At 33.2% G+C, this 23,972-nt stretch overlaps 4 protein-coding genes across 7 annotated transcripts in view; 1 reads left to right on the top strand and 3 right to left on the bottom strand.

The window, feature by feature from the left end:
- Positions 1 to 124: 124 nt before the first annotated feature.
- LOC123713445 (methylthioribulose-1-phosphate dehydratase) lies at positions 125 to 3,185 on the top strand. Its single transcript, XM_045667115.1, has 6 exons — positions 125 to 510; positions 675 to 769; positions 1,317 to 1,430; positions 1,731 to 1,881; positions 2,123 to 2,325; positions 3,054 to 3,185. The coding sequence occupies exons 1-6, from the start codon at positions 493 to 495 to the stop codon at positions 3,157 to 3,159; spliced, it is 687 nt and encodes a 228-aa protein (XP_045523071.1). The 5' UTR covers positions 125 to 492; the 3' UTR covers positions 3,160 to 3,185.
- Positions 3,186 to 3,188: 3 nt separating this feature from the next.
- Positions 3,189 to 5,791, bottom strand: LOC123713444. Its single transcript, XM_045667113.1, has 4 exons — positions 5,528 to 5,791; positions 5,035 to 5,272; positions 4,567 to 4,797; positions 3,189 to 3,763 (listed from the first exon to the last, which is right to left on the bottom strand). Exons 1-4 carry the CDS (start codon positions 5,729 to 5,731, stop codon positions 3,315 to 3,317), a joined length of 1,122 nt encoding a protein of 373 aa, XP_045523069.1. The 5' UTR covers positions 5,732 to 5,791; the 3' UTR covers positions 3,189 to 3,314.
- A 635-nt stretch (positions 5,792 to 6,426) lies between these two features.
- Positions 6,427 to 10,645, bottom strand: LOC123713661. 3 transcript variants are annotated; one of them, XM_045667449.1, is made up of 5 exons: positions 10,530 to 10,645; positions 7,461 to 10,497; positions 7,132 to 7,332; positions 6,775 to 6,897; positions 6,427 to 6,683 (listed from the first exon to the last, which is right to left on the bottom strand). In XM_045667449.1, exons 2-5 carry the CDS (start codon positions 10,383 to 10,385, stop codon positions 6,507 to 6,509), a joined length of 3,426 nt encoding a protein of 1,141 aa, XP_045523405.1. In that variant the 5' UTR covers positions 10,386 to 10,497; positions 10,530 to 10,645; the 3' UTR covers positions 6,427 to 6,506. The 3 variants fall into 3 exon arrangements, with proteins under 3 accessions (XP_045523405.1, XP_045523404.1, XP_045523406.1); XM_045667448.1 differs by having other exon boundaries at positions 7,461 to 10,453; positions 10,520 to 10,641; XM_045667450.1 differs by having other exon boundaries at positions 7,461 to 10,453; positions 10,580 to 10,623.
- A 333-nt stretch (positions 10,646 to 10,978) lies between these two features.
- The window catches only part of LOC123713660 (myosin-2), an 85,108-nt gene continuing 72,114 nt past the window's right edge, over positions 10,979 to 23,972 (bottom strand). For both annotated transcript variants that reach the window (XM_045667446.1, XM_045667447.1), the window contains 15 exons: positions 21,111 to 21,497; positions 20,338 to 20,835; positions 19,923 to 20,029; positions 18,699 to 18,831; positions 18,276 to 18,380; positions 17,745 to 17,893; positions 16,532 to 16,742; positions 15,576 to 15,785; positions 14,963 to 15,199; positions 14,227 to 14,412; positions 13,035 to 13,556; positions 12,382 to 12,570; positions 12,206 to 12,274; positions 11,735 to 11,815; positions 10,979 to 11,263 (listed from right to left, as the gene is read on the bottom strand). In XM_045667446.1, the coding sequence (XP_045523402.1) occupies positions 11,759 to 11,815; positions 12,206 to 12,274; positions 12,382 to 12,570; positions 13,035 to 13,556; positions 14,227 to 14,412; positions 14,963 to 15,199; positions 15,576 to 15,785; positions 16,532 to 16,742; positions 17,745 to 17,893; positions 18,276 to 18,380; positions 18,699 to 18,831; positions 19,923 to 20,029; positions 20,338 to 20,835; positions 21,111 to 21,497 (3,060 nt within the window). In that variant the 3' untranslated portion in view covers positions 10,979 to 11,263; positions 11,735 to 11,758. The remainder of the gene's footprint in view (positions 11,264 to 11,734; positions 11,816 to 12,205; positions 12,275 to 12,381; positions 12,571 to 13,034; positions 13,557 to 14,226; positions 14,413 to 14,962; positions 15,200 to 15,575; positions 15,786 to 16,531; positions 16,743 to 17,744; positions 17,894 to 18,275; positions 18,381 to 18,698; positions 18,832 to 19,922; positions 20,030 to 20,337; positions 20,836 to 21,110; positions 21,498 to 23,972) is intronic.

Below are 23,972 nucleotides of genomic sequence, written 5' to 3'. Positions count from 1 at the left end.
AGTGGTCGATTACACTTATTAGATTCAACTAAATCTTATAGTCTGTGGCCTAGCGTTTTAACGTTTGAACCTACAATGAGTTATCACTTGACTAGTGACTACGATAACTAATCTGTGGTTTCAGATTTGAGTAAGTCAATTAATAAAACAAACAAATGCTTTTTGCTATTCTAAATTTCAAAATCATAAACTAAACTAACTTGAAATTAACGCTGTACAAACTGGTTATATGTCCGATATCCAAAGATATATACTTTTTTAAAAGAACAGACTACTTTATCTTCACTTAACTCTTATCATTTTTTATTAAACAATCAATGAATTGACAATTATTCCTCTTATCAGTCAATACTTGTTTTAAGTGAATTCTTATAATGTAACTGTTTTTCGAGTTATATCACGCAGTTAACTACGCATTAGATAATTGTTTTATTTATAAAATAGTTACTCTGCACTTTTATATTTCTGAATAATTATCGTATAAATATACAGATGGATTCATTGGGGCCGGTAAGATTCGTTATAATCCATTTGCTATATATAATAAAATTTACAACAATTAACTATTATTTCTTAAGGTATTTTCTATTTTGAAAAACTAACATTTATTCATTCAAATTTATCATAAAATTCTCACATAAATTAATATTTAATAATATTTATTAATATTTCAGGAACATCCAAGAAATCTTATACCTGAATTATGTTCCCAATTTTACAATTTGGGATGGGTAACAGGCACTGGGGGTGGCATTTCAATCAAAGAAGGGTAATATTTATACAAAAAACAAGAGCAAAGAAATTAACCTATGATTCATGAAAACTATATTAAATTATCAAATTGCTTGTAAAGTCAATTGGACTTTTCAAAGAGTATAATATTTTTGATTAAAGTAGCCTAATGCCACTGTTTTAATTTACTAAAAATAAACTTTATTCGGCACACTCAAAACCAAAATTGATTTTTTTCGAGAGGAAATAAATCATATATTCTAATATAAGAGAGATGTTATTGCAATGGTAATAAATAGTTTGGTTCTATTGCTCAAATAAATTACTGTATTAATTAAAAACATGATTGTTTAATTCTTTGGCTCCACTCAGGAAAAAAGTCCTTACAAACACCTAGTAATTAGTAAGCTAGCTATTATTTAGACCCTTTTATTACTAAATATAAGTATTTGAATATACTGATATTCAATTAAATTTTCCATTTACCATAACATGTTGACAAAATTCATAAATGAAATGGTTGCTGTTTTTTTAATCTAAATATTTTGGTCTTTATATAAAATCAAATCTTAGTACTGTTTTAGGGACAAAATATATATTGCTCCATCAGGAGTACAGAAGGAAAGAATGAAACCAGATGACTTGTTTGTTCAAACAATTAATGATGAAGATCTGGAATTACCACCACCTGACAAAAAGTAAGCCTGCCTATTATAGCAATTTCATGTAAAAAACAAATAACCTGTAGAAATGTTTGTGTAAATTTACACAATATTTTATATGGCGATATCAAGTATAATACAGATTTATATTGGTTTATGTCAATGACTTTACAATATGTGTAATAAGCAACATGTCAGTTCAGTTGACTGACACAGATTTTATAGTAGGCATTGCCATAATCCCTTGTATTGGTGAAAAATTATTCTATACATCTACTAGATATATAGAATATTATTTACACTGAGTGTCTTCATAATAGTAGTGATTATTCTTAGCCTAAAGAAAAGTCAATGTACTCCCCTATTCATGCTCGCGTATCGTGAGCGAGGCGCTGGTGCAGTCATACATACACATTCACCACATGCTGTACGCTGTACACTGCTGTATGACAAGGAGTTTGTTATCACCCATCAAGAGATGATAAAGGTAGCGTTACAAGAACTATATAATTTGCATACTTTTTTCTGCATATAAATTCTAGCAACCGTTGTTTACTACGAACAGATCTTATTCTGTTTCAAAAAATTGCTGTCTGTACATGTTGGTTTTAATATTGAACCATTGCTGGGCTTTGCAAAAGTGTAGGTTTAAGACAGGAACTATGCTTTAACCAACAGGTTTCCACATCTAGACATAAATTAATTAATATTGTGCCTTTACATTCCAGGGCATAAAAGATGCTAAATTGGGTAGATATCTGCGTTATGATGAGAAACTAGTTGTTCCTATAATTGAGAACACTCCATTTGAGAAAGATCTAGCCGGTAGTTTGGGTGAAGCTATAGCAAAGTATCCTGGTACAAGTGCAGTACTGGTGCGAAGACATGGAGTCTATGTATGGGGTGATAGCTGGCAACAAGCTAAAACTATGTAAGTTCTTGATTTGTTTTTTTATAATAATCTAGTATCAAAAGTAGAAATTGTATCCATTTCTTTAACTTTTATAGACAAGTATGTGATCAAAACTTCTCCATTTGATTAAGAAGTTCTTAAAGTCCTGCAATTGCTATGCTAGAGACGCTGGATATACCTACATTATGATTTTTTTTGTTAGAGGGCGGTAGTATGTTTCCGCGGTGACCAGCCGTGGTGGGAAGGCATCTATAATGAAGTACAGTTTACCGTCTCTCATATCCCTCCTGCCTCGTTTCAACACCGTACAAGTCGTATTAATTCAAAATTTTATCGACATCACCTTGATGGCTGCTAGTCTTCCAATGATCACTTCACCTTTCTCTGGCGGTTTCTCTTGCGAACTAGCGAACTGTGGAATCGACTCCCTCCGACTTGGACGTCTTCCCTGAGAGATACGATCTCCAACTATTCGAAGTTAGACTGTACTTCTTCCGGAAAGGCCGGCAATGCACCCAAAAGGGTTTCAATGGGCTACGATGACCGCCTTTTTGGGCGTCCTCCCCGTTATATATAAAAAGAAACTTTGTTTCAAATCGAGTAATTTAACATTATACATAACATATAACATAACAAAATAATTATGTGAATGTGTATCATCTTAAACTAACCCAATGAAATCATAATAGTTTTAAACCAAAATGTTTTAAAACGGTTAAATAGTACAAAAAATCTGTCAATTTCAGGACGGAATGCTACGACTACCTTTTTGAAATGGCCGTGGAAATGAAGAAACTAGGCCTCAATCCAGCCTATAATCCTGAAACTGAGAAAGTTGAGAATGGTGCATAAAGTTTAAAGAAATCTCATTAAGCCAAAACTTAGTAAATAAAGTAAATATTTTTTACAGTGTTACAGTTAAATAAACTTTTGTTAAATAATTGTATTTTCTTTAAAACATTGAGGATGTAAAGAACATTGTGGAGACTTAAACAATGATTTTTAAGTTATAAAATATTCAATTTCTTTGATATTTTATCTTCAGCATTCCGTAGTATTTCCGTAAAAATACTTTCCGAAACAGCACAAATTGTTTTCGCTCTTTTCGAGTCATCTTTCTCACTTTTAATTGTCCTTCGACTTATGCCATGAATGCTTGAGGCGCAATTCTTCGTAATCAGCTCTTTGATTTCCTCCAATTCCACTTTAGATATGAAGTCATCGTCAAAAGCCAAATTTCTCTTTGCCAATTTATATAACGACATTAGGTCTAGTACAGTTTTGTTTTTCTTTTCATGTGCCTCTTTTCGTTTAAGAACTTTTCTTAAATCATCTAAATAAGGCTGATTTTCGGGCATCTTGCCGTCAATTATTTCAACTTCTTTATCTGTTAAATTCTTTAAATCTTCACTAGCAATCTTGTATTTAAATCTCACAGAGGACGGAATACATGCATCTGTAAATAATTACATAAAAGAATAGTCTTAAAATGAATATTGTTCAAACTGCCTTTTGCTATTGTGATTTTTTTGGGCTTAGGTACATCACAAATCGTCATTAAGTGAATTGCTATTGTTTTAAGAAAAACACTCTGAACGGATTGAAGCTATGTATTATTATTAAAAACTTATAATTATTTACATAATTCTAAATTTTTATTTTTTTCCGACGTTTCGCCTGCTTTTCAGCGTGCGTAGTCACGGTGACTTCAATCCGTTCAAAAAGTGTTTTTCTTGATGTGTAACAACTATGTCAACAAAAGACAATACTATGCTATTGTTTTATCGGAATAAGGCCGGAATACGGTCGGGGCCGACTGGTATACACATTACTTAGCTATAGTGCCCAGCAAATCAGTTGACTAGCGTTTGTAGTTTTTAAGATCTTTACGTACCTAGAAAAACAACTGAACTTTCTCCACCTCGGGAAATCTGACAATGTTACGTGCGAAGATTATTATGGCTGGATTCACATAATACCGTTCACAGTTCACTGGTAAAATATATGCAAAACAATGTCTAAATGTGTATATTCATACTATTCGTAACAGGTAAGTTCCGGTCGAATACAAATCTTTACTACTATATTCTAATAAATAAATCTAAAACAAATATTTCACCAGACCGAGAACGAACTGTGAATGGAATTATAGTGTGTATCACAAAAGTCTTCAGGTTATGTTATCTGCCCAATATAGAAATACTTAGGTAAAGCAAATGCTTAAGAACTTTTGATGGTATATCGAAATATTATAAATACCTTGAGCCTCAACGGGCCTAACAGAATAATACGTTCGTAATTTTTGTATGGGTTCAGAAGTTAGCTCGCCAATATTTGTATGTTTCTTATAAACGTCGTATTCCACACAAACTACTTTCTCTTCAAGCCTTCTGACTTCTATGTTATCTTTTTTATACTTCATGAATTTTTCTGCTATTACTTTTACTTTTGGAACTTCGCTTATTTTTACTTCATCGCTTGAATATGTCTCTAGAAATCATGTGTTATGGTTTGACTGGCCTGCACTCAAGAAGTTCTGAACAAACGCTCGGGGTTCGAATTATTTCTTAAGCGTATTTAGTACACTCGATGTGCATTACTAATTACGTGCGCTATGGTCCGGTCCAAAAACCGTAACTATACTATACAAAATATTTCAAAGCAATCAAGTATAACATTAATGTATTATGTTAACATATAATTCGAGCTAAAGTTCTATCCACCTACCATTTCTCTCAGTAACAAAAAAATTATCTATGTCTTCAGTGTTATCGATATCTTGCCATTTAAAACCACATTCAGCTTCCATAAAAGAAAGCTTCTGGTTCTCAATCGGGTTATATTGGGAAGCAGTTTCAACTTTTGGCGTTTCTCCACAGATCAACTTCTTTATTTCTTTTAGCTGGTCTATGGTACTTAGATTTCGAGGATCGAAGCCGTATTGTTCAATCAGAAGATTTTGATACTAAAAAATATAAAACTACAATTAAGCACTTCTAGTAGTTTGGTTGAGTCATGTAGTTCATCGGCTCATAAATTACATCACTTATCGCTATAATAATGATACCGAATTATTTACGAGATAAGAACAAATGTAGGGATCAAAGATGTACAAAACATCTTGTATGTAATTTCATAACACATCTTGATACTTCTTTTTTAGAATTTTAAATAGCTAACAATAAAAATATCAAATCAAATAAAGCAATCAACTTAGTACCAGATCATCATCGGCTTCCTCCACACACTGCTCTGTTGCATCAACCAAATCTGGTGCCACACTACAGCAACGATTTGTCATAGGTTTCTCACTATTGAAAATGTTTCTTGGCTTTTTTGGAGGAAAGACCTCCTCAACTTCATGTTCTTTGCATTTATAATCCTTTTTTGGATATCTATATAACCTACGTTGAAACTTATTCATTGTTTGAATAATTTCATATAAAGAAAACCTAAATTTTTGCACTGAAAATTTCCTGTGACATTGTTGTTGTTTTATTTGACATTAAAAGACTATGATAAATAAAACCATTAAAAAATAATCTTAAATTTTATTTTACCTACCTTTAACCCACCCTAAATTTACAGACTCACTTATCATAATGAGTCTAAATAATTTAACAGCTATAATATCATATAGTGTGGTTGAAAAACATAATGGTTACCACATCTGTAACCTTTTTGCTAATTACTTTGCCTCTGTATATAATTCTTGCAGTAGTTCTTCTATCACAAAAGGATTGAGCCCAAAAGATTCTACTGGCAACTTTTTCGTCTCGTATATGATCGACCATGAGATTTTCTTAAATGCCAAAAATGTCTCAATCCCAACAAAGGGAAGATGATATTTCGCAAAGGGTTGCAATTGCACAAAAATGGCGACACAGCCCGAGTTCTTATAAGTTTAACTAGAAACCTGAATTGGCTAAAGAGTCTTCTGTCACGTTTAGCTTTTTGCAATGCATTCAATATTAAGCTACTTACTAAAATAGCAGACTATTTACGAATGGCCGATGGGACTACGCTTATAGTGTTTGTGGTATTGAACGAAATAACCCAACCTTACTTAATATTTATTACTATTATAAAATCTGACAAAAACAAAAGGTTTTACATTAAAACTTTATTCAATTTTTGTACACATTTACTTTATTATTTTATTTTGTACACAATTTTGACTTGTAAATTTCATTATATTGCTAGCGTTTGACGTTGCGGGGATTATACACTACAGTATTAGAACTGTATGGCCCTTCGCCGGCTGTTATTGTTAGTATCGTGAGTAAAATCCTCTCGCTTTGTGGAAGACTAGAGATGGCTGCCATCGCGCAATGCGGATTTAAAATCTTTTTAACGACGCGACCATCCATCTGTAACTGGAGCAAAAGATGTATAAAACATAATGCGTCTTTATTGGACGCGCGTCTGATTTAACAATATCGACATCTCATTTAAAAGATTACTTACTTCATATCCTTTAATATTAGATATATTGTTTGGAATGTTCCAATTCACTAGCACTGTGTGATCAGAAATTCTTGTTATGTCGGAAAAACTAGCTTTGTTGTCTTTGTGTTTGAAGCTCTTTGACTGAAAAGTAAATTATTTATAAAAATGCAATCACTATCTAAATCACGGGTCTTAGCAATATGTTATACCTTAAGATATCATATTTTGCGTATTATTTAACTCAGATTTAAGAACAACCCTTGACACTCCTTGGTCCAAAATGATTCTCATATTCTCATGTGATTTCTTACCCTAATAATTATGAAAATAAATAAAACAAACTAATCCCTATATCAGTAATAAAATTGTAACTACCGGGACCTTATGAAGTCTTTGGGAGGGCATATTATTGTCCTGTTGAGTAAATTCCTTCCCGATTTCTTGCGAGATGATCCTTATAATTTTCTTTATATTTACTTCCAGACATGATGCATCACTTTTATGGCTTGGGTTTTGACGTGATTCTAAGAAACTATTTTTTCTCAAAACGTTCCAATGTAGATAGTTATCGTTATTCTAAAATTAAAATTTTAACAATTAATCTCATTCTTTAATTTGTGCCTAGTTTTTTCTCATTTAAGAAGGTTCTATTTGGGCATCCGAGGTTGAGAAAAATATACAGCAGAAATTCATTATATACATACCTTTACTTCTGGGCATGATGGTAGAACGATATTTTCGAAACTACCTATAACATTTGTTTCCGAGATTTCATCCTTGTAAAAATCGGCATCCCCAAATGTAATTTCTGTATTTATATTTTCATTTTGCTGTCTCTTATCACTTTGGGTGCATGTGCTTTTACAAAACATTATCGTTTGATGAAAATCTGTTTCTGCATATTTATTACTCTTTATTCTAGAAACCGACCTTATTTTTTTACAAATGTCTCTAGGACTTCTATGTCTCTTGAAAGCATTAATAGTACCATTATTCATTGTTTGATAACTATTAACTTCTGATACAGTACAACAGTTGGAGATTGCATGTCCAAAAAATTCTTCGTCACTTAACACACAAGACGATCTGACGTATTCTACGTTTTCTAATAAATTGTGACTACCCAGGATAGGCTTTAATATTGTTTTGTTGCTATTCGCTGATAGACAGGTAATAAGGGACGCGTTGTAACTATTATCAAATAAATCTGTCTCATTGGACAGAGATATTCTATCACCGACATAGTACAATTTATTTGATTCTTTATTATGTTTGAAATGAACTCTATGTGTTTTATTCTCGCTCGTACTACTGTTTACAATTTCATCATAAAGTTTTCTTAATCTTTGCGAAACACTTCTAAAATTGTTATTTGCTGTTTCATAGCTTTCTAATAACCCTCTTAGTTTTGTTGAAAATTCTTGCGCTTGGAGTATTGTTGTCTGAATGTTAGCATAGTCAAACATTGTAATCGAGAACTTCGGCTCTTCTATTCCACGTATTCTTTGGTTTTCGTTGTAGAGTGCATTAAAAAACGGTAAAGTTGCTGATTTTTTAAAATAATTGTTGTTTATACTCCAATTTTCAGCATCTAAGCTATGGAGATTCTCAGGAACCACAAGTAATGTAGATGTCACGGGATCCAGTGTCGCTGGAAGTTGCGTATTTAAAGATGATGAATGATTACGGTTACCCTCACTACAAAGAGAACTTGAGCCTTCGCTAAATAGTGCGAAGTTCTTGATAATTGAAGCTACACAATATAATTTCTTACGTTGGGATAGTAACAATTCAGTGTTATTTCTCTTAAGTTTATTGTTTATGTTAATGCTATTTTTCGAGTTTGGATCGGTAGCAAAATGATTTACTTCTATTATCCTATTATTTATTGTCTCCTTAGAAGTTACAACTTGAGACGCCCTCACATTTTGGCTACTTTGTGCAGCTGGGTGGGTGATAGATTCAATTAGGACCAATTCTGGTCGCTCTTTAAAGGTCATTCCATCCAAAGTTGATGATGTATCATTAGGTAAGGAATTATTTTGGATAATGTTCCCGATATGATTGTTTATATAGTTGAATTGTTGGCGCTTACAGAACTCGCAATTGCAATAACTAGCTTTTACATTATGTAGTTGTGATACATCTTCTATTTTACCTAATGTTTTAAGTTCTTTGTCGTTCAAACAATCACCCGTATTATTAGCATTATCACAAGATTTAGTTTCACACGGAATAAAATTGTAACTATATCGACAAAGTTTGTTCGGTAATGATAATTGAATATATTCAGCTGCAAACCTATTTTCTCTTTGTATACATTGTGATGGATCATCCCCCATACAAAACTGTTGTTGGACATTAGCACACATCGAAATAACTTCTCTATTATAATTCCTTTTTACTATGTCTGTATCTTCTAATAAAACGTTACGTATATCATAATCATGATGACCTCTTTCAATAGGTTTCGACATAACGTGCTTTTGCATTGCACATCTACAATTTTCGCCATCAAACTGACAAGATTGATTTGTGCACGAATTACACGGGCAAATAGCACGTGCAACTGTTCCGGTCGAACGATCCTGTGATAAAGCTGTTGTGCCGTATGTAGGAATACAATTGGAGCATTCACATGGAGAGTCACAATTACAAGTAGTACTTCGGTTACTTTGACCTACAGCGGCAACTATGTAGTTTCGTCTTAAATAGGAAGGCTTATACTTGCATTCGAAACATGCACACGGTGCGCAGTTGCAATTCTTCGACAAAGATTCTGTACACATAAGACAGTCACATGGCTTACAGCTGCAGGTTTGTTGCCATTTTTTTACTATTCCTTGGCAGTCTTTTCTATCACAACTTATGCATGGACACCCAACATGTGGTTTTTCCTTTAGTTGACTCCCAACGTAATTATATACTTTCTTACAGTCGTCACATTGACAAGGTTTGCACGAACATGTACTTTTTCGTACGGAGAGGGGAGTTGTTGGAATACATTCGCAGACTTTGCAGCTGCATGCATTATATATTTCCTTTAGTTTTGTATAAATATATTCTTTCACGTTATTTATTTCTGGTACCGAACTCTTGTATGGTTCGTTATTTGATATGCAATCGTTAAAATCTTGAATGCAGCCTGCTTTTATTATTTGAGCGCTTAAATGCGCCGTATTCTCGCTAAAATTTAATGGTGTCATCGTTAATTTTACATCGCTAAAACTGTCCTGAGCTTTGTAACTATCTTGAGCTATTGACTTACAACTGAAGCTGGACTGAATAATTGTCTTAACTGTACCATTTCCGGAATTATTTTTTTTGTTATAGCTGATTTTAGTACTGATGTCCACGGTTCTATTTACTTGGCTTATCACGCGGTTTATGTCCAATTTAGGTTTATTTTCGTGTATGGCTTTCTTGCTATTGTCGCAACAGGATTTTGATTTTTTAGGACAGTTACATAAATTGCTAGCTGGGCTTCGTCTAAGAATGAAACATTTGAGAGAATCGCATTCGGGACATGAGCATTTGGACAAAATGGATTCGACTTTACGAGATTCAGAGGATTTTGATGTTTCGACAGGTAGTTTGACCCTTTGAATTTTAACATCTTCTACCATCATGGTTTCGACCGACTGCTTGTAGTTGAAGAGCAACAGTCCTTGTGGTAGAGACTCGTTGTTCGAATTACCTGCAAAAGTAGTTTGTAAGATATTTTCTAAATGTTATCAGTTTACATTTCCTGCTACTATATTACATTTAAGTTTTCAGACAGTTATATCAATGTTTAGGGAAATTAAATTAACGTGGAGTTTACATGGTTGATATAATAAAGCAGATTTTTATTTTGTTATTAATATTTAAACTTCAATATTTGACATTTCCGATTGACGTTGTACTTTTTATACGAACTATTTATTTTTCGTAAAAAGTATATCATGTCGATTTATCATGTTGATAAGTTGAATTAAATTACAAAAATGTTTTATTAGTGATATTTATGATATTCTTAACACGCCCGTCCCTCAAAAACGCACATGTCATTATTTCCAAAAAAAAATAAGTCTTTTTGTCTCCGTAAGTATTGTATTTGCTTATTACAATAGATGTGAAGCAATGTTTAATCGGAAGTTGAAATATTCAAGTTTAAAAGGTAATCGCGGTCTTCAAGCCACGGAGGATCTTGTTCCAATGTTTTAGGAAATAAAACTCCAACTAAGTTAAATATCCATTTATTTCATCCATGAATTCGTTAAATATAATGTATTTAATACTTCAATGATAATGATACTCTAGTACAAATGATCGATTTGCAAATTATTATTATTTACACAAAAAATCGAAACACAATTGGCACGGAAGAAACTCATGTCGAAGAGGTACAATGTCTTGTTCGATACAATGTTAAATAGTATTTAGTAAGTCTATGTTTATTATACAAAGTATATACAGTTTTTCTATGTTAAAGAAGGCACCAGTGTGAGGTCGGTGGAGGCCATGTCTGAAACAAACATTTTTAATATATAAATATGTATTCTACGGGCTGACTCCGCGAACTTCGTTTTGCCTCTATGTGCTTTTTTTTACTTATCCTAGATTTTACAAAAATCACTTATTTTTATTTTATTTTTTATTAGTTCAAAAAAAGGTAAAAAATGCTCGAATTGGTCCAGCCAAGTTTTGCTCTTAATTTTTATTTATAAATATAAATATGTATATAGCGTTTCGTGTTAGGCCAAGACATAAACTACAGTCCATGGTTTCGATTCTATAAAACAATCTATTAAAAATATTTTTACGGAAGTAGAAATATATCTGTTCCACGATTCATTGAGAGACGGAAAATATCTATTTTTCAAAATTTAGAAGCGAAAAGAAATGTTTAAGACCATTTCTTAACACAAACTTGCAACACACAAGTTACACAATTTTACTTGAACTTTCAACGAAATTGTGATACCCATATACTCACATGATTGAAATCCGTTAAATGTCCTTAGACGTCCGTGCTCCATACTATCGCATTTGTGCCTAACGCACAAGACGGACAATTCTGTAACAAAATAAGTTAACCTTTTAATATATGGATATCAAAGTCTTGGAATAATTAATCTATTTCAATGTGTTATATGATAAAAAAACCAGTGACGCTACAACCCTTGGTCTTGACTTCTATATGTTTTATACACAAATAGGTCAGTTTTCTGTGCCTAAAAGACGTGGGTCTACCACAGACTTCTTCAAGATGTTTCCCTTTACTGTACGAGCCAGTGTTAATGTGTATATAGACAATCCATTGGTACACGGGGTTCGAACCTAATACCTCAGGGATGACAAAAGCGTGAATATTCGGCAAAAAGTTTTCACAAATTGATCTATAAATATTTTACTAAGAGCGAATTTATTAATTTTATATTTTCTAAGTATTATTATATGTACTTACAACTATACTTTCTATGGCGTTTGCCAACTGCTCTTCCATAATTTTAACGTCGCCATGTTCTAATACTTCCTAAAAACAAAATATTTTTATTTGTAATTTATTTATTCATAGAATGTTTCAAACAATATTTTTTTACAAAATAGAATAGATAAAATTTTAATATTTAAAAAAAATACCTCCTGACAAATCTTCACAGTAGGAGCGAGGTGTGGTGCCGCGGCACATAAACTGGCAGCTGCGCAAGCGCAACTAACACTAGCGAGTCTTGCGGCACCGCGCACTACGCCTGCGTTGCCGCACCATCGACTTTCGTCTTTGCCGTACGGCACTGAATACGTCATTGATGATACAGCGCGTTGCCATTCCTACGATCATTTATAATGAGATAAAATTTATATAAAAAGTTCGCGGGTTAATAAAATGTATCAAAAGAGGCCTCTTTCTGATTAATTATTTACGATGTGTTAAAAAGACACAAATCAATGCTTTAGTTACAAGAAAACAATTAGATTGATATATTTTCAATAAATAAAAATATTAATTAATGATTTATACGATATATCAGACAATTCATCCGAGTTAATTTTATCGAATTACCATTTAGTCAATAAGAGTCATAAAGGTCAACTAAATTATCAACATAGATGACGCAATTTGGATATGTGAACATAATTTGTAGCAAATTATCGCGACTCGCTGAAATGGTAGAACATTTTAAAGTAAAAACCTAAAAATGAATAAAAATGTCAAACCCCAACCACGATTAGAGGTAGATTAGAACGATATGGACTCTAACGCAAGTTTAGTGACAATTAATAAAGCTACTCACCTCCGTGTCAGTCTTCGCGTCTGCGTCTCCTATAGACCTAATGAGTTCCTTTGATATGGCCATCAAGAGATAATTCGTGATCTTCGATTTGGTCTCCTCTGTCGCTTCGCCCTTGTTCGGTACAATCTCTTTGCACAGCTTGTTCAAATCGTCATCTCCGGCATTGTGTATCCGGTCGAACAAGTCCTCGATCAACTGGCTAACCAGCTGACTCCTCATCGACGGACAAGAGCATCTCGAATCCGAGGTTATGTAGCTCATACTGTGATGCATTCTCCCAAAATCGCTCTTCGGTGCGGGATTGTATATCGAATAGCCTTCGTCAACGTATTCCGTCCTATCCGGTTTGAGGTCTCTGGAGCCGTGATACGTCTGTCGCATAGATTCACTTCGCATCTCCTCCAACTCTTCAGTCTTTATGGACAATTCGTGACTAATTGTTTTTAATTTATCGTCACACTTGCGCTTGCACTGATTAAGTGCTTTTTGCGTGAGCGCTAACTGCTTTTCCAGTGATTCAACCTGAGAAAATATATCTCCTTAGATGGTTGAAGTCTTTCCATGCAATACATCACTTCACATGCACTGTCTTCGTGTAACGAGCGGAACAAACGTGGAAGCGGACATGCGAGCTTACAAACTAAAAAGCGGAGTCGCAATTGTTGTTTCATGCATTATCCCCGTAATTAGCAGTGGTAACGAGCCAATTAATGAGGAAAGTACAAAGGTGCATCGAGATAAAAGACGGGTGCTAAAGTAGTGATCTTGGATTTATGGATGTGAAAGTGTATAAAACAAAATCAAACTAACCTTTTGAAAACAAAGACAATAACGAAAACGAACGAAAATTTTAAAGTATCTATTTCTCTCTTTCGGTCACAGCGAAAACACAACTTGACAAAAAGAGACATGAGAACACTTCAAAGGATTGCAATTAAACTGATTTCGAATAATCCTCAAATAGTTCACATTTAGTATTGTCTTTTGTTAACATAGCTTTTACACATTAAGAAAACACTTTTAAAATTATGTAAATAAGTTTTTCATAATAATACATAGCTTCAATCCGTTTAACAAGTGTTTTCTTAATAGTTTGCATATACTAATTGTACCACGAGAGTGTTAAAGATAATCAAAAGTTTATGAATAGTATTAAACCACACAAAAAAGGGATAATCCAAAAATGCCTTACCTCTTCCTTAAGCTCGCTGTTAGTGACTTCAAGTTCTTGATTATTCTTGCAAGCCCTGGACAATTCCTTCCTGATAGAGTCGAGATCTCCAACGAATTTAACTTCAGCCTTCTTCGATGTGTCACACTGACTCTTCAGGTCTTCATCCAGTTGCTTGTTGATTTTGCGAAGATGCTCCACTTCTTTCTGCAATATCAAGGTTATTATATAAAACAATAATAATTAAATTAGTACAGTACCTACTCCAAACATAATCATGAATCACGTCTCAGAATACAATAATAAAAAATCCACTCTTTGACAGGCGTGACCCACTAACCCAAACAAATTTGTCAAGAAATGGTCACGTGACAAAGTGCCTCAATCATACAAAATCTTTTGGCAGGAGTCCATCATGCCCGTCACAAAGTGGTTTTTCCCAGAAAATTTTCCATCTGCTTTTAGACTTCAACTTCGGACACCTTTATATGCGACTTATGACTTATTTTTGTATGCGTCCAGAAAACTATATATATTAGGGAATCAGTACTATCTACTAAAGCCACAGATCCTTCTTAATAAAGACGTGTAGCTTGCTGAATGCTGTCTTCGACACTATCGATACCTTTAAATGGTCGCAGAGTTAGTTCACAGAAGCGATGTCCTATGTATTTAGTATTATATATTTTATTACATTTGTTTCGACAATATCGAAATTGTTTAGTACAGTATTTTAATTTTGTTTCCGTTAAATTACCTTGAATTTAGTTTCCAAACTCCTGAACGTATTTTCAGCCTTTTTAGCCTCCACGTCAGCTTTCCCGAACATTGCAGATAGTTGTGTGTTCTGTGCTTTCAGGGCCTTCGCGTCTCTCTCAGCCTTCTCTAACGCTATCCGCATTCCCGATTCGGACTCTTCGATTTCTCGGAGCTTCTTCTTCAGGGGTTCTATGCATCTTTTCCATGAATCACGTTCAGATTCCAATTTGTTAACCTTAAAAAAAAATTACCTACATTTACTTTGTGATAGATGATACAATTATACATGACCGACTAATCTTTTTTTTCCATAAATTAAACCGGAGCTTTGAGCCTATCACGTATAGTAAAATTTTCTTTTACCAGTAAAAGTGGTTTCATTAAATACGTGCTAAACAACCAAGGCTGGTCAATCGCTCTAGGCCACTGCTGCTTCACGACAACGCTAGACCACATACAGCACAACAGACTGCTACCAAATTAGAGCTACAATTGCATAGATAGCAATGGTACATACTTTATTTAAATATATTCAATTTAAAAAAACATCCTTCCATACAAAACGCCAATTTCATATGTAAGGATCTAATATTATAATGATATTCTATTACCTTTCCCTTAAGCTGCGTTTCCGTGGCTTGTGACTCTTCTATCTTCTTCTTATACCCTCCCTCCATATCCGCCCACATGTCATCTGCTTGAGACAGCATCTCCAAGTACGCCGTCTCTCTTCTCTCCAGTTCGGAAATTCTGTTCTGCAACTCTTTCTCGCTGAGTAGCAACGCTCTTAATTTGCTGCTTATTAACGGATCTGCTGGGAGCTGGAAAATTCAAAAGAACAATTTATAAAGACTCAACATGAATGGTATGTATAGCGATTAGAGGTTGCTGCAGTGCTATATCCTGTTATTGTTGACAACACTGTTAAGTAATATAAAGTCCGACAGTAACGTAATATAAAGAACACTATCTATCTAACCATAGCTAAAGTAGTTATTTGGATTAATATTTGCATGTACATATCAGAAAATATAAATGTGTGCGTGTACTAGTGTACGTATTAAGTGAAACTTCTTTATGAGCTTATTTTTCAAAAAAAATGATCTACTATATGCAACTTTACAGAAATTGGTTAAATAAAGTTTATAAAAATGCAGTACTATGTTATTATATAACATAAATACACATAAACATAAATAAGTTAGGCTATGGTATTCACTTATCACCTGTCCACATCGTATCCCTGACTTTCTTACTAACTAGTAACTGACGTAAAACTTCTCTTAAATTATCGTGACTTATCTGTCTTTTTACTTTCTATTTTTAATGTATCTTTTTAGTTTAGATTTTTTTTTGTTCCTGTTTAGTTTTATCTTAATAAGTGTGTATAACATGTATTTTTGCACTTCTTGCCTATTTTACGTAATTTAATACTTTTTTTTCTTTACTCACAGTGGTTGCCTGGAAGAGATCGCTCAAAAGCGATAAGGCCTCCAGTTGCCCTCCTTTTGATTTAATTATGTTGTTTGTTTTATTGTAATGTAACGAAGTGTTAATAAATAAATACCTTTTCATCTTCTTTTTCCTTCCGTATCTTCTGTTCTAGCTCTTCTATTTTCTCCTCAATTTTGTCTTTCTTCACATATGCACCATTCTCAGCAGCCGCGATCTGCCTCCTTGCCGTCTCCAATTCCTGTTCCAGCTTCATAATCTTTGCTTCCAAACTCTTCCTCACTTGTTCCGTCTGCTGTTCTATTTGCTTCTTTTCTGATAATAATCTGAAATTGATTAATATTTTTTAGTACTAAGAATATTTTAGGCCTATTAATAATGTGTAATTATTTTTGGTGTAATTATATATGTTTTTTTTAATTTCTCTTTATCCCTAAATTGCGTAATAATACAAGAGATTCACATATAAATTAAACTAATTGGTCAAAGAATAAATATAAATATTACTTCAGTACAACTACATAGATCTCATTATGTCCCATGTTCAGAACTCAGTTAAAGCCGAAGATATAAAATACTTTAGCGTTTGTTACATATGTATGTTATATATCATGACTTTATTAGTAATTAAGGAACACAGTAACAGCTTATACTATTTCACTAAAAATAAAATGATTAGATATAATAATTTTATTATCGAAATATTATTTACAAGAGTGAACCTACATGTAATTCTCTAAAATGGTTAAATCTTCGTAAAATTTGTTTATTTACACTCAATTACAAGCTTTTTGATATACTAAATTTTTTGTACTTTTTTTGCGATGTGTAAATTATTAAGATGGTTATCCGACTAGACTTGAAAAATTTAATTATTTATGTTTTTTTTTAATTTTATGTACCATTAAAACCCTGAACTTCCACAAATATTTCAAGAACAATTTTAAAATTTCCAAATCGGTGAAACCATTCTCGAGTTTTATCAAGTCCTAAAAACAGTCCTTTATATATATAATCATATAGATAACGAGCAGTGCAGTCCTCGTGGCTTCAGCGTGCGACTCTCATCCCTGAGGTCGTAGGTTCGATCCCCGGCTGTGCACCAATAGACTTTCTTTCTATGTGCGCATTTAACATTCGCTCGAACGGTGAAGGAAAACATCGTGAGGAAACCGGCTTGCGTTAGACCCAAAAAGTCGACGGCGTGTGTCAGGCACAGAAGGCTGATCACCTACTTGCCTATTCAATTTACAAATGATCATCAAACAGATACAGATATCTGAGGCCCAGACCTAAAAAGGTTTAGAAATATGTTTAATATAACTTACTTCGTAACTTGCTGTTCCAGAGCCTTAACGTTACTGCTGGTGAATACAGATCTGCAAGGCTTTTCTACGACACTTCGCATCTGCTTTATGGTCGCGATTGCACTCTTGGTGTCATGGTCGAAAGGCCCCATCCGACTCATGAGGGCTCGCTGAAAATTATGAATTTTTTTTTGGTTGTTTATTAGAACAGCAAACGGGCAGGAGATTCGTGTGACGTTAAATAAAAAGGTTGCCATAAATACGCGAATACGTTGCCGACCTTTGAGAATTGGTACGCTCTTTTATTGACCCTAAGTCGTACCGAAATACCGAATTCTTTACTTTTTTAGTCGAAAGCCAAAGCTATAAATTTTTAAATAATAATATGTAAGTTAGGATATATATTTTAATTATTTTTCGGCATTAATTCTGTACATAAAAATATAAACCGAAAATTTCATTGTAACAAAATCTGTCAAAAATTTTTTTTTATAAAATTATTTATATTTCATAATATTAGTTAATTCCTCATAAGTGCATTTTTAAAATTACCTGACTTCCCATATTGACTGTAACGCCAATAGCACGGATGACGTTCCATGCTATCAAAGCTGGTACTGCGCGCTCCAAACTGCTTAACCGCGACAGGATTTCATTCTGGTACGGAAAAAATAATTTAAATTTCACATGTCTATGTAATCTTAGCTACAAAACGAATGGACCAATTCTGATGCGGTTTTTGATAATACAATTTATAAACGAAATATAGAATTTATAAAGATGCGAGAGAATTTGCCCACAATAAGATTTCATATTTTTGTTTCAATTACAACAACTCAGCTCTAAGGACCGTTTCCATACCCTTAAAAATACAAATTATTAGTTATCTACATGAACAATAAAAATTTGTGAATAGCTGGGATTCGAACGCACTACCTCATAGAGTCGTTTAAGCTACAAGTCAAATAGCCTTACCTCTCTTCTTTGCAGTGAGCACTCCCTCTCAGCGAGCTCTTGCACGAGCCGCTCGGCTTGCGCCCGCGAACACTCTCTTTGTTCCGTCATATCTCTCAATTGCGCTGAACACAACTCATAGTCCATTTCCAACCTGAAAAAACCGTATAATTCTTAAGTACTTTAAGGATACAGAATATACCAAGGAAATATTGCAAATACCTCACAAATAGAATAGGTTTCTAGAATATAATTGGTTGATTTAAGTAGTTGTACTGAAGTAATATTTACGTTAATACCAAACACGTTCATGGTATTTCATTTGTTGTAATTAATGGAAAAGCAGAATAACTAGTATATATGAAAATTGACGAAATCTTTAAATAAAAAGTTAACCAATGCAACGGCTTTCATAACTCCCATGTCAGGCGGTACGAAGTTAGCCAGGTCTATCAAATCAAGAAATAAAAATAAACAGAAGTTTTATTTTCAAGTACGTTGAAGTGCTGTTCAGCCTCCTTTTGATTTATTATGTTCATTGTTTTATATTGTAATGTAACTAAGTGTTAATAAATAAATACCTTCTCGCGTAAACAAAACGACGAACATTATGTACTGACAAAGAATAAGTCTTCGAATAATAATTTTCTTGTTGAGGTGTTAAGTGTGAGCGTGTGTTTTTATGTGATCTTACAAATCCATTCGATTTGCTTATTTCTTCAAAAATCCGCGTTTGGAGATGATATGGAATAGGTCTAGGCTCGCGTACTCATTATATAGATACGTGTATTATATTGTTTGTACTAAAATAGATGTGAAACAGCTCAGTATGACGAGTTCTATAATTAGGTACATTAAATGTATGTAATATACACAATATCTTAATAAATAATGTTTAAAGAACTTTATTTCTCAATACAAAATTGTATTTTATTTACATGAGAAACTTAATGTATATACGAGCGAGATACACTTCCCAATTTTTGTCCACCGCATTCACTTTGACATGCATTTTTAATGCCCCCTTGAATCGGGAAAACTGGATTGCCCATACATAGGACTAATTATGATTTTCTGTTGTAATAGATATATTGTTACTATTTATCTATATTTTTACAGAACTATCAGTATATATTTCCACTTACATTAATTGTATACTAAACTATACATAGTTTAACGAACAACTCAGTTATATGTTAACTAAAGACAAAATTAATAAAACAAAATATTAAAATATATACATACTGTTGCCAATGTAACCGTGTATCATTTTCTATTTCCTCCAATTCACAACATTCTTCTTCAAGTCTTTCGTATTTGTCATGAAGTTCGGTTAGTTGCGATTCAAGGTCCTGTAATACATAGTATAAAATAACATACGAACTTTGACTAATACCTAAAAATTATATACTTTAAAAACAACATTAACGTAAATTAACACGGTCAAGAGCCTATTAGCCTATAACAATATTTTTATCTTCAATACAATTTCCTAAATTAAATTCTGAAGTTGATTGAAAACTGCGCTCTTCCAATCTCTAAACAGGTCTTGAAAATCCAACTAAACCTACGCCTTAAAATCGCTCAGAAACAGGCGTCTTAATAACGTCTGTTCGTCTTTCAGCTGTATCTAATTCTACAAACTAAAGTCTAAACTTACATGTATCCTGTTCTCGAGTAAAAACTCCTTCTGTAGCCGTTGCGCTAATTTCGCCTCTTTCACGTCTTGTGCCGCTTCATATATCGAGATTTTCCCTTCCAAGAACTTGAGTCTCCTCTCGTAATACTGCTTGTGTTTCTTTCCTAACTTCACACACTTACATTCTAAACAATCTTCGTTAAGCGTCCTATTTCTACTTTGCCTCTCTAACTTCTCTCTTATGCTATTCAGTCGTTGTATTTCGGTATTTAGTTCACCGGAGCATTCGAAGCTATCGTTGAGGTCGGTCTGAGTTTCTTTGCTCTCAGTTTCGACTCCTTCAAATATTCCGCTCTCTTGTAATATGTTATTTGGTTTTCTTTCCTCACAGAGGCTTTCGAGGGATTCGGTTCTATCTTTTTGCTGATACGGTGTGACGGTCGCGATCGCTTTGTGTGTTTTGTGCGATAAATCAGTTTCCGTTCGTAATCTTACGTCACATATTTTCTTCGGTTTTGCCTGAGTGAAATTTGTTGAATAATTTACATGGTTGATAAAAAACCTATTGGTATGTATATGTATATGTTTTGGGTTATTTGTGGAAATATGAAATTGTCATTGTCAATAATACATAAATCCAAGAGGTTTTCGAACAAAATTGCATTAATAAGGTTATATGTAGTATAAAATTTAACCTCACTTGGATTGATATTGGAATGATTTAAAAAATACCAGTTTGTCAATATTTTCTATACACATATTATGTAAATATAAAACGAATATTTGTAAGTTACCTGATAAGACTCGTCTTCGCTGACGGAGCTACTTAGTGCCTGATAGTTGTACAACATCATCAGAACTTGTTCCAAGCAGCTCCTATCATCTGCCGATGCATTAAGGATCATCTGTTCCAGATGTTCCTTCACTGGGTTACTCTTCAAAGAGTCACTAGCTTCTGAATTTCTATCCAAAATATCCAAAACTTGCGCTTTGGCAAAGTCTTCTTTGAAGTCGTCATGCGGGATAGTTAAATGCCGTCGGGGGTTGCAAGGGCTGCTCGGTGTATGTGGAGATTTATACCCAGAATCCATTCGTTTAAGTTCTGGAGATGCAGAGTCCTTTATTCGGGAGCCCGGGGACACGCAGCCCGAATCCGAGTCTGTTAGGTTGTCCCTAGCGCCCTGGAAATATAAATATTAATATATTAGAAGGCACCATTCAGAAACATTTGCCCGATGACATTATATCTACATGCATAGAGGAGTTTGACTTAATTTTATTAATATTTCAAATTAGCAATAAGCGTTGCGCTCCATAATCCATGGAAATTAATGGAAACGAAATATTTTTTATAAAATGTATCAGTACTTTTGAAAAACATTTTAATGTTGTACATGTATACGTATACCCGTATACGTCCCTACAAAATTACTCTTCTCGTAAATGTATAGATTTATCATTCTTCCTATTGACAATAAACTTTGTTAATTGAATTACACTGGGTTTAGGCGTATAAATTACAATATTTATTTTAACTTTGGTAACATTCGCGTGGGTTAATCGTGGCTAATTTTGGGCACTTGCTGCCTACTGTCGTTCCTATTTTAGTAACACTGTCTTATCTTAATATTATGTTTTGTTTCACAAAGCTCGTTTTAAATCGATAAAGATCAGCAATTAGACCTCAGCAAAGAACGAGTAATTCATGTAATAATTATCCTTGTTATTTGTTTTAAATAAGATACTCATCGGGTTCAAATAGTGCAATCAGACTAATTCTTCGTTATTTTTAAGAGGATACATTTCGTTCAATTCAAAATAAACATCACAAAAATATAGTAAATTATTTCGGACATTTTATCGCCCAATTCAGGGAATTTGGGTTAAAACATCTTCCGAAGTGTATGTCTAAAGTAAATTAAGACGAAACCTCCGCAATATTCAAACTCTATCACAGTACAAATATCGCGTTTCCCATCAAAATAGCTTAGGTATTTTAATTTTGATTTGTATGCGTGAGTGCAATTTTCTAGACCGAATTTAATTCGCTCACTATAGAAAGCATAGTAAGAAGTTAGATTGACTAAAGTGAAACCGCAGGGCGTATGAAAAGCGTAACCACAAACGAAGACTGTGAAAACAGTTGGAACTCTACACATAATCGAAGTAATTAACTTAGCTAATCTAAGTAGTTACTTGTGGTTTACTTTCAATGGTTGCGAAGAAATTTAGACTAATATTGTAACAGATAAATTCGTAGCTAGCGTACCAGAACATGTAGGTTAATATGCATTTTAAAACAATTTTCTATTGATAGAAAAATGTTCAATATGGCCTTATAACGTTTTTTACTTAGCCGAGTATTTACGTTCGAAATCAACAAAAGGAATTGTTTGGTATACAATTTTTATGGAGCACTGATTCATAAAAGAAAAAGTTTTCTATTCTTTTAATACTTATTATAATTGTATTATGTAGACTATACTATAATTGATATTTACGAAAAAAGCAGTTTAAAACGAATTATCAAAAGACCTATTCAAGATATAACAACGATAAGTAGTTACTTGTTGACGAAACACAAAATGGGTCAATATATTTTGCTACTATAGCAAAACAGATTCATATGGTTTCACGTTTGATACGCACTGCTTCCAACGAGTATAGAGTTTAATTGCTTTACCGACGGAAATAGGAAACGGTAATATACTGCCCGAAGTGACGTCATAAGATTAGAAACCTAGCAAGACGTCTTTAAAAAGAACGCTTTAAGTCCTACTGTAATCTTGTTAGTTGAAATCAAGCTGTTGCCCTATCTTAACTGGTGGGGTAACTTGTGAATTGCAAGAAGTTACTGCAATAATTCTAATGTAGGTAGCCAATTAGTGTTTAATTTAGCTTTGTTCCAGTGCTAAAGAAGAAATTAATTAATTAAATGTTTTCTTAATATCTTTTACGTTCAGACATTCTACCGTACACGCATAACTAACTTTTTTATTATTATGTGTGTACGATGACTTAAGTATGGTAAATGTTAATAAATTATATGAATAATAGCAATTATTTAGTCAATTTTATGGGCGATCAAGTCTATTCCGGCATTAGACGCCGTGGGAAGTCGATAATAACAAAAGATTATGTAATATATGTAGGAATAATAATACAATATTGTCGACATTGTTTTTATATTAATATTTTTTAGAGTGTAGTTTTGATAGTTTTTAATATATTAGTCCGTTTGTTTATAGCTAATAAACCCGAATGTTCTGTTTTGAGACACTAGGTTCAAATACATGCCTATGTACCTGGTGCCTCGAATCAACGGAGATTTATGAATTAAATGTTTAAATGTTTTAATAATTTTGTTAACATAGTTATAAGTATAACTCTTCTAACAATATATGGACTTATATGGTCTGAATTAAATGATTTTTATTTATTTTTTTCAATATGACAAAATCTGAAGAAAAAAAATATGGTTTTATTATAAAGATTTAGTTGACGTGACTGCTAGAAGGTATACATACACATGATATATCCTCATATTAGATGACGACTGCACAGTGATTTTCCTGTGATAAAACGTAAAAAAATTATGACTCTTTTACAAATTAACCACCATAAAACACCTTAACCTTAATATATACCGCACTTGA

This window comes from Pieris brassicae, chromosome 8, assembly GCF_905147105.1.
Source record: "Pieris brassicae chromosome 8, ilPieBrab1.1, whole genome shotgun sequence".
Classification (NCBI taxonomy): Eukaryota; Metazoa; Arthropoda; class Insecta; order Lepidoptera; family Pieridae; genus Pieris; species Pieris brassicae.
The sequence above is the reverse complement of the archived record's forward strand: the minus strand, read 5'-3'. Positions and strand labels throughout refer to the sequence as shown.

Bases quoted from the DNA above. Each gene is read 5' to 3' on its own strand.
- LOC123713445 (XM_045667115.1), top strand. The intron at 1,431-1,730 runs GTAAGCCTGCCT...GATTATTCTTAG, and splicing joins TTACCACCACCTGACAAAAA to CCTAAAGAAAAGTCAATGTA. The intron at 2,326-3,053 runs GTAAGTTCTTGA...TGTCAATTTCAG, and splicing joins TGGCAACAAGCTAAAACTAT to GACGGAATGCTACGACTACC.
- LOC123713444 (XM_045667113.1), bottom strand. From the start codon at position 5,731: ATGAATAAGTTTCAACGTAGGTTATATAGATATCCAAAAAAGGATTAT. The intron at 5,273-5,527 runs GTACTAAGTTGA...TATATTTTTTAG, and splicing joins AGGAAGCCGATGATGATCTG to TATCAAAATCTTCTGATTGA. The intron at 3,764-4,566 runs GTATTTATAATA...AATTATTTACAG, and splicing joins TAGGCCCGTTGAGGCTCAAG to ATGCATGTATTCCGTCCTCT.
- LOC123713661 (XM_045667449.1), bottom strand. From the start codon at position 10,385: ATGATGGTAGAAGATGTTAAAATTCAAAGGGTCAAACTACCTGTCGAA. The intron at 6,898-7,131 runs GTAGTTACAATT...TTTACTTTTCAG, and splicing joins AAAGACTTCATAAGGTCCCG to TCAAAGAGCTTCAAACACAA. The intron at 6,684-6,774 runs GTAAGTAATCTT...CTTTTGCTCCAG, and splicing joins CTAATATTAAAGGATATGAA to TTACAGATGGATGGTCGCGT.